We start from the raw sequence: 9,841 nt of genomic DNA on the forward strand, positions 1-9,841 counted from the left end.
TGATGCTTTCAACTGTGGTGTTAGAGAAGATTCTTGAGAGTCCCTTGGACTGCAAGGAGATCCATCCAGTCCATTCTGAAGGAGATCAGCCCTGGGATTTCTTTGGAAGGAATGATGCTAAAGCTGAAACTCCAGTACTTTGGCTATCTCATGCGAAGAGTTGACTCATTGGAAAAGACTCTGATGCTGGGAGGGATTGGGTTCAGAAGGAGAAGGGGACGACAGAGAATGAGATGGCTGGATGGCATCACCAAATCAATGGATGTGAGTTTGTGTGAACTACAGGAGTTGGTTATGGACGCGGAGGCCTGAAGTGCTGCAGTTCATGGGGTCACAGATTCAGACACGACTGAGCAACTAAACTGAACTGACTGAACTGAATGCATAAGACTAAGGAAAAAACTTAATAAGGAGAGTTCCTAAAATTGCGTGAAGATGCTTAATCCAAAGATGAAAAGAAAAATGGAAATCCCAGGAAACAAATAGAAAATTTTATTCCACAATGATCAAAGAATCACAATTTCTGGTTCTGAGGCTTTGAGTTATCCAATCCAAGGGACTAGGGTATTTGGTCTTTTAAACTTGGCATAAAGTAGAATCTCTTCAGAGCACCGTTTATATCTTTGTTCCTCAGACTGTAGATGAAGGGGTTCAGCAGGGGTGTGACCACAGTGTACATCACCGAGGCAATTGTACTTGAATGTGAGGTGTGGGTAGCAGCAGAGCTAAGGTAAACTCCTAAGGCTGTAAAATAAAATAAGGATACACCCAAGAGGTGCGACACACAGGTAGAAAATGCTTTATATTTCCCTTGAGCTGATGTAATTTTACATATGCAGGAAACTATTTTAGAGTAAGAGTAAAGGATACCAGCAAAAGGACCAATACCCATCAGGACAGCTGCAAAATATATCACTATGTTATTAAGAAAGTTGTCAGAACTGGCAAGTTGTACCACCTGACTGAGTTCACAGAAAAAGTGAGGGATTTGCATTTCTGGGCAGAAGGACAATCGCAGCACCATTAAGCTGTGTAGCAAGGAATACAAGGCAATCAGCACCCAGGATATCAGAACCAGCAATCCACAGAGCCGGAGGTTCATGATGACCATGTAATGTAGGGGGTGGCAGATGGCCACATACCGATCATAGGCCATCACTGTCAAGAGAATGTCATCTAATTCTGCAAAGAAAATGTAAAAATACATCTGCGTGATACAGCCTTCGTAGGTGATAACTTGGCTCTGTGTCTGGATGTTCCGCAGCATCTTTGGGATGATGGTGGAGGTGAAACAGATGTCTACAAAGGACAGGTTGGAGAGGAAGAAGTACATGGGGGTGTGGAGGTGGGAGTCCAAGCTGACAGCCAAGATGATGAGCAGGTTTCCAAACACAGTGATCAGGTACATGGAGAGAAAAAGCCCAAATATGAGGGACTGTATTTCTGCTTCCTTTGAAAGTCCCAGAAGAAGAAATCGTGAAATTTGTGTATTGTTACTTGGTTCCATGGCGTGGAGGTGACTACCAGGAAAAAGGAAGATAATGACAATTTTCACTCATACTAATTCACATAACTGAAATACTGCAATTTCTATTTAGCCCTCAAGAAGTTGATGTTAATATTTTATTTGCAGATAAGTTCTCTTTTAGAGTATGTGTGTATGTTGAGCCCCTTCAGTTGTGTCTGACTCTGTGCGACCCCAGGGACCATAGCATATCAGCCTCCATTGTCTATGGGATTTCCCAAGAAAGAATTCTGGTGTGAGTTGCCTTGCCCTCCTCCAGCGGTTATTTCCAACACAGGGATTGATCCTGCATCTCATGAATGGGTGCTGCATTGCAGGCAGATTCTAAACCACTGAGTCACTGCAAAAGTCCCTTGAAGCTATATTTCATTTCATTTCTGATTAGGAATTTTTGTCCCATTCTCATCACATTTGCTAAGAGGTCATATATTCTAGAGTTTTAATGTGATATTCCTTCATTCTTTTGAGAAATACATATTTAGTGTTAACCGTTTTCCAAGAATATGGAGACAAGAAGTAGAAAATGCTGAAAAGCAAACCTCTGGCAGTCCAAGGATGGTAAATGAGGTTATGCTAATAAAATATGATAGAATATGATAGATGCTATGATGAAACAAAGCCAGGTATAAAAGAAAGTGGTAGGAGGTGTTATTTTGTCCTGAGTGTTTAGGAAAGTCCAGCAAACTAGGTGATGTTTGAACAGATTCTTAGTGAAAGAGAGACAAGGAGCTAGTGTGATGTCAGAATTGTGTGCCTGGAAGAGGGACCTGACACTGCTAAGGACCTGAGCTGCTACTGCTGCTAAGTCGCTTCAGTCGTGTCCGACTCTGTGCGACCCCATAAACAGCATCCCACCAGGCTCCTCCGCCCCTGGGATTCTCCAGGCAAGAACACTGGAGTGGGTTGCCATTTCCTTCTCCAATGCATGAAAGTGAAAAGTGAAAGTGAAGTCACTCAGTCGTGTCCGACTCCTAGCAACCCCATGGACTGCAGCCTACCAGGCTCCTCCATCCATGGGATTTGCCAGCAAGAGTACTGGAGTGGGTTGAAGTCATTAAGGGAGAATAATATCCAATATATTCAATGACCCCTGAAATGATGTAATAAACAAGGGTTCCTTGATCCATCAACATTCCAATTCCAGTGACATCTCCTTGATGTCTGGAAACATAATAAAGGAAAATATCTTTTGTCCAAGAACATAAAAGAATGATATATGTATGACATGGAACATCTTACAGTTTGAATATCCCAAGAAGAAAAGAAAAAATTGGAATATAAGCTACCAATTCAATATCAGATATAGATGAAATACAACAGAAGTTGGATATGTTTTATATGAAGCATATAAAGCAGGAGAATATTTCTTTTTCTTAAAATTCCCCTATTTGTTTCCTCTTGTTCATAAATAAGATCCTTATACTTATTTTCTACTTTTACTGGAAGCATTTTATGCCTCCTATTCCTTCTAAAGTGATGACCCCAGAGTCATGGTATGGGAAGGGAGGTGGGAGGGGGTTTCAGGATGGGGAACACGTGTACACCCGTGACAGATTCTTGTTGATGTGTGGCAAAACCAATACAATATTTTAAAGTAATTAGCCTCCAATTAAATAAATATATATATATTTAAAAATAAATAAATAAAAATTGGGGGGAAAAAAAAGGATTTTCTTGATGGCTCAGAAAGTAAAGAATCTGCTCATCAATGCAGGACACATAGGTTCAATCCCTGGGTCGAGAAGATCCCCTGGAGAAGGAAATGGCAACTCACTCCAGCATTCTTGCCTGGGAAATCCCATGGACAGAGGAGTCAGGTGGGTTACAGTCCATGGGGACACAAGAGTTGGAGCAATTTAGCGACTAAACCACTAACTTCATTCCTTCTGAGTTTCTACTATTACCATTTAATTGTCAAGATTGACACTTGCATTTTCAAGTGCAATGTTCACTCTATTTTTAGACCATAAATAAGTACATTAATATTAGGAAAACCAGAAAAAAAAAAAAAAAAACACAATGACCTCTGTCCTCTGGGCTATGCAAGATTGGTCCTCATGTGACCTCAGGTCCACATTCCGGGCTTCCATCATCACTGACACTCTCCCGCAGGGTCTGTGGCGTTCTCAGACTCACCTGCCTGCAGATTGAGAGAGAATGCTTTCCTTGTAGAAGTCAAAATTCCTCCCTAAATGATTACTGATGCAGACAGAAATTTTGTCCCCAAATAAGAAAACAGGAAGTGATAAAATCAAGCATTGGTTGCCAGACAGATGCAGAACTTCAAAAGCAAGGACCAGGTCCTCCCCAACTAAAATGGCAGAGGCTGAGCGACTGCAGCAGAGGAGATATTTGCAGCTTCCTGTGTCAGCTCATTAGGCGTGTTTCCTCTGGTTACTCCAACCTCTCAATACATGATTTCTCGTGAGGACACTTTTCTGGACAGAATGGACTTTTTTCCCCTGCTAATTCTCTGTTCTTAAGACACTGAATTATAAGTTAGGTGAATTTATTTTTTATTGCTTCATCCTCTTAATTCTCTTGCTTCTAAATCCCTAAGGTTCTCACATGTCATCATATCCCTGAGTACAAAAATAATAGCAAATGAAGCAACTGACAGAGAATTAATCTCAAAAATATACAAGCAACACCTGCAGCTCAATTTCAGAAACATACACGACCCAATCAAAAAATGGGCCAAAAAACTAAACAGACATTTCTCCAGAGAAGACATACAGATGGCTAACAAACACATGAAAAGATGCTCAACGTTACTCATTATCAGAGAAATGCAAATCAAAACTACAATGAGGTACCATCTCAGGCCAGTCAGAATGGCTGTGATCCAAAAGTCTATAAGCAATAAATGCTGGAGAGGGTATGGAGAAAAAGGAACCCTCTTACACTGTTGGTAGGAATGCAAACTAGTACAGCCACTATGGAGAACAGTGTAGAGATTCCTTAAAAAACTGGAAATAGACATGGCTTATGACCCAGCAATCCCACTGCTGGGCATACACACTGAGGAAACCAGAATTGAAAGAGACATATGTACCCCAAAGTTCATCGCAGCACTGTTTACACTAGCCAGGACATGGAAGCAACCTAGATGTCCATCAGCAGATGAATGGATAAGAAAGCTATGGTACATATACACAATGGAGTATTATTCAGCCATTTAAAAGAATACATTTGAATCAGTTCTAATGAGGTGGATGAAACTGGAGCCCATTATACAGAGTGAAATAAGCCGGAAAGAAAAACACCAATACAGTATAATGATGCATATATAAGGAATTTAGAAAGATGGTAATGATAACCCTGTATGCAAGACAGCAAGAGACACCAATGTATAAAACAGTCTTTTGGACTCTGTGGGAGAGGGTGAGAGTGGGATGATTTGGGAGAATGGCATTGACACATGTATAATATCATATGTGAAATGAACTGCCAGTCCAGGTTTGATGCATAATACAGGATGCTCAGGGCTGGTGCACTGGGATGACCCAGAGGGATGGTATGGGGAGAGGGGTGGAAGAGGGGTTCAGGATGGGGAACATGTGTACACCCGTGGCAGATTCATGTTGATGTATGGCAAAACCAATACAATATTATAAATTAATTAGCCTCCAATTAAAATAAATAAATTATATTAATTTTTTTTTAAACTGTAACATTCAGGATTTGTCTTGACTAGGTCCCTCGGGTCTTTATGGCTTTGATTTGCGACAGGGACAGAACCACTGAAATCTCCAAATATTACTATTATCCTCTTCAGAGAGTGGGATGACTTTGCTACCTTAGAATAAAACCTTGGTCAGTATATTCCTTGGACGAATGATAGTTTCTCCAAGTCAATTATAAATTTTCCAGTTATATCAGAAGTTAAGAGCTATCCTTTAATTCCTCACTACTAAATGTTTGTACAGATAAGATTTTTATATGTTGATATGTACCATGAACTATCTTAGCGTATTATATGTGTGTGTGTGTGTGTGTGTGTACTGTGCCCAGTCACATCTGAGTCTTTGTGACCCCATGGACTGTAGCCTGCCAGGCTACCTCTCTCCATAGGATTTGCCAATCAAGAACACTGGAGTGGGTTGCCTTTCCATTCCCTTGGGGTCGTCCCAATGCAGAGGTCAAACCCACATGTTCTGCTTTGCAGGCACATCCACTAGGTAGATCAAGCAGTAAAGAATCTGTCTGCATACAGGAGATACAGTATATATATATTTGAACGTTTAAGAACTTAAAAGACAGCCTGTTTTAAAAAGAAAATACACAAAAAATAATTATCTTGCTTTGATAGCATTGCAGATACAAGGCCTTTTTTTTTTTTAATCTGAACATTAGGCCATCTTTGAAAAAATATCTCTACTAAATAAAATAAATTTTGCTTCTAAAAAAAAAGAAAAAGAAAATACAGCTGTCTTCTTCTTCTTCTTCTTCTTCTTCTTCTCTTCTTCTTCTTCTTCTTCTTCTTCTTCTTCTTCTTCTTCTTCTTCTTCTTCTTCTTCTTCTTCTTCTCCTTCTTCTCCTTCTTCTCCTTCTTCTCCTTCTTCTCCTTCTTCTTCTTAAGTTGCTTCAGTCGTGTCCGAGTCTGTGTGACCCCAGAGACAGCAGCCGACCAGGCTCCCCCGTCCCTGGGATTCTCCAGGCAAGAACACTGGAGTGGGTTGCCATTTACTTCTCCAATGCATGAAAGTGAAGAGTGAAAGTGAAGTCGCTCAGTCGTGTCCCATTCTAGCGATCCCATGGACTACAACCTACCAGGCTCCTCCATCCATGGGATTTTCCAGGCAAAAGTACTGGAGTGGGGTGCCATTGCCTTCTCTGAAATACAGCTGTAAGTCATCATATAAAAACCCATTGTTTAACATACATAAAAAAACTACACTAGATACACAAAAGCTAGAGAGAAAGAAACACAAGCATTATTACTTTGCTGTCTAGTCACTCAGCCATGTCTGACTTCTTGCTACCCCGTGGACTGCAGCACACTAGGCTTCCCTGTCCTTCATCGTCTACCAGAGCTTGCTCAAAGCATACCACTAAATAAAACAGCAAACCTAAAGAAACACACAAAAGGAAAAAATAAGAACTACAAGCAAGAAACAAAGAACACACTGGCAATAAGCAATACCTATGGATAATCTCAATCAGTGTCAGCAAACTAGATGTTCTAATAAAAAAAAAAAAAACATGATTCTTAACAAACTTTTCATAAATCAATGTACCCCACCAAAGAAATGAAATTTCAAATCATTTTTTTTCTTCAAAGGTATGTAAATTTTGGAGTAGGAAAAAAAAAATTTCCTGTGTATAACACAGAGAATAAAGCTTAATAAAGAAAGTGCCAAAATTGTATAAATATGCTGAATCAAAGAAGGAAAGAAAAATGGAAATTCCAGAAAATACATACAAGGAGCAAATTTTATTCCACAATGATCAAAGAATCACAATTTCTGGTTCTGAGGCTTTGAGTTATCCAATCCAAGGGACTAGGGTATTTGGTCCTTTAAACTTTGCATAAAGTAGAATTTCTTCAGAGCCCCTTTTATATCTTTGTTCCTCGGACTGTGGTTCAGCAGGGGTGTGATCACAGTGTACATCACCGAGGCAATTGTATTTGAATGTGAGGTGTGGGTAGCAGCAGAGCTAAGGTAAACTCCTAAGGCTGTAAAATAAAATAGGGAGACAACCAAGAGATGGGACACACAGGTAGAAAATGCTTTATATTTCCCTTGAGCTGATGTGATTTTTATATATGCAGGAAACTATTTAGAGTAAGAGTAAAGGATACCAGCAAAAGGACCAACACCCATCAGGACAGCTGCAAAATACATCACTATGTTATTAAGAAAGTTGTCAGAACTGGCAAGTTTTACCACCTGACTGAGTTCACAGAAAAAGTGGGGGATTGATACAACAGTACAGAAAGACAATCGAACACCATTAAGATGTGTAGCAAGGAATACAAGGCAATCAACATATAGGATATCAGAACCAGCAGTCCACAGAGCCAGAGGCTCATGATGACCATATAGTGCAGGGGGTGGCAGATGGCCACATACTGATCATAGGTCATCACACTCAGGAGAATGTCATCTAATCCTGCAAACAGTACACAAAAATACATCTGGGTGATGCAGCCTTCATAGATGATACCTTTTCTTTGAGTCTGGATGTTCCAGAGCATCTTTGGGATGGTGGTGGAAATGAAACAGATGTCTACAAAGGACAGGTTGGAGAGGAAGTCATGGGGGTGTGGGTGTGGGAGTTTGAGCTGACAGTGAAGATGATGATTAGGTTTCCAAGCACATTGACCAGGTATATGGAGAGGAAAAGCCCAAATATGAGAGGCTGTAGTTGGCTTCCTTTGACATTCCCAAAAGAAGAAATCCTGAAATCTGTGTATTGTTACTTGGTTTCATGGGGTGTAGTCGGCTACCAGGAAAAAGGAAATAATGACAATTTTCACTCCTACTGGTATAATTCACATAGCTGAAATACTGCAATTTCTATTTAGCCCTCAAGAAGTTGCTGTAATATTTTATTTTCAGATAAGTTCTCTTTGAGCATATGTGTGTATGTTTAGCAGCTTCAGTCTTGTCCAACTTTGTGTGACCCCAAGGACCATATGGCTCAGAGAGTAAAGTGTCTGTCTGCAATGCAGGAGACCTGGGTTCGATCCCTGGGTTGGGAAGATCCCCTGGAGAAGGAAATTGCAGCCCACTCTAGTATTCTTGCCTGGAAAATCCCATGGAAGGCGGATCCTGGTAGGCTACTGTCCATGGGGTCGCAAAGAGTCGGACACAACTGAGCAAAGGGAAGAAGGACCATAGCACGCCAGCCTCCACTGTCCATGGGATTTCCCAAGAAAGAGTTCTGGAGTGGGTTGCCTTGCTCTCCTCCAGGGGTTCTTCCCAAACCTGGGATTGAACCCATGTCTCTTAAATGGCTGCTGCATTGAAGGCAGATTTTAAACCACTGAGTCAAGAAACCCCTTTGAGGGTGTATTTCATTTCATTTCTGACTAGGAATTTTTGTCCCATTCTCATCACATTTGCTAAGAGATCATATATTCTAGAGTTTTAATGTGATATTCCTTCATTCATTTGAGAAATATTTAGTGCTAATCATGATCCAAGCACATGGAGGAAAGAAATATAAAGTGCTGAAAGTAAATCTCTCTCAATCCAAGGATAGGGAATGAAGATATTCAAATAAAATATCGTAGAATATGTCAGAAAGTGACATAGCCTAAGAAGAAAATAAAACCAGATATAAAGGAGAGTGATAGGAGGTGTTGTTTTGTCCTGAGAGTTTAGGAAAGTCCAGCAAACTAGGTGATGTTTGAACAGATTCCTAATGAAAGAGAGACAAGGAGCTAGTGTGATGTCAGAATTGTGTGCCTGGAAGAGGGACCTGCCACTGCTAAGAACCTGAGGAAGCTGCTTGTTCCACATGTTCAAGTGCAAACAAGGAAGCCGGTGGGGCAGAGGGATAAGCAGGAGGGGGAGTGATTAGAGATGGTGTCAGGGATGCTGAGGAACAAGGTGGCTTCCCTTCTACAGCTGAACCTTCAGTCCACAGAGAATCCCTCCTTCCATGTGCTTCCTTGCACATTATCAATTTAGCTATAAAACCATACTGTGAATTATATCAGATTGCATTCTTAGTTCCATCTGTTGACTGAATTCTGACCTGTGTATATATGTCATTTAGCATATGAGTCCAGGTGCCTCTGCTTTAAGAGCTGTTCTCCCTTTCAAGGCACAAGTGCACACACACACACACACACACACACACAGACATACGCACACCATGTTCTTTTCGGTTGTGTCACTACCATGTTTGGTCAGACAGATTCACACTCCTTACACTGTGAGTGGATACAGCTCAGCTGATCAGGTCAAATTATTATTCTCCAATAGGATATATAATATTTCCATGAAATTCCAGTTTATAAACTTCTCATGGAACAATAAATTTGGGGTTCATTTTTGGTTTAGCCAATATCTGCTTGGAATTTAGAGAATAATTAAAAGGACAAGAGTGAAAGAAACAGAGAGAAATGAAATGGACCTATGGACATTAAGGGAAAATAATATCCAATATACTAAAATGACCCCTGAGACAATGCAATAATGAGATATCGTTGCTTCATCAACATTCCAACTCCAGTGACATCTCCTTGATGTCTGGAAAAATAATAAAGAAAAATATCTTTTATCCAAGGACATAAAAAATGATATGACATGTAACATCTTACAGTTTGCATATCCTAGTAAGAAAATAAGCAATTGAAAT

At 40.3% G+C, this 9,841-nt stretch overlaps 1 protein-coding gene and 1 pseudogene across 1 annotated transcript; both read right to left on the reverse strand.

The window, feature by feature from the left end:
• Nucleotides 1-559: 559 nt before the first annotated feature.
• LOC102411346 (olfactory receptor-like protein OLF4) lies at nt 560-1,542 on the reverse strand. The gene has a single exon (XM_044948254.2). It carries the CDS (start codon nt 1,505-1,507, stop codon nt 560-562), a length of 948 nt encoding a protein of 315 aa, XP_044804189.2. The 5' UTR covers nt 1,508-1,542.
• A 5,487-nt stretch (nt 1,543-7,029) lies between these two features.
• On the reverse strand, nt 7,030-7,962 carry LOC123335174 (annotated as a pseudogene).
• Nucleotides 7,963-9,841: the final 1,879 nt, after the last annotated feature.

This window comes from Bubalus bubalis, chromosome 9 (assembly GCF_019923935.1).
Source record: "Bubalus bubalis isolate 160015118507 breed Murrah chromosome 9, NDDB_SH_1, whole genome shotgun sequence".
Lineage (NCBI taxonomy): Eukaryota > Metazoa > Chordata > Mammalia > Artiodactyla > Bovidae > Bubalus > Bubalus bubalis.

Excerpts from the sequence above, each read along its gene's own strand:
- LOC102411346 (XM_044948254.2), bottom strand. The coding sequence starts at position 1,507 with ATGGAACCAAGTAACAATACACAAATTTCACGATTTCTTCTTCTGGGA.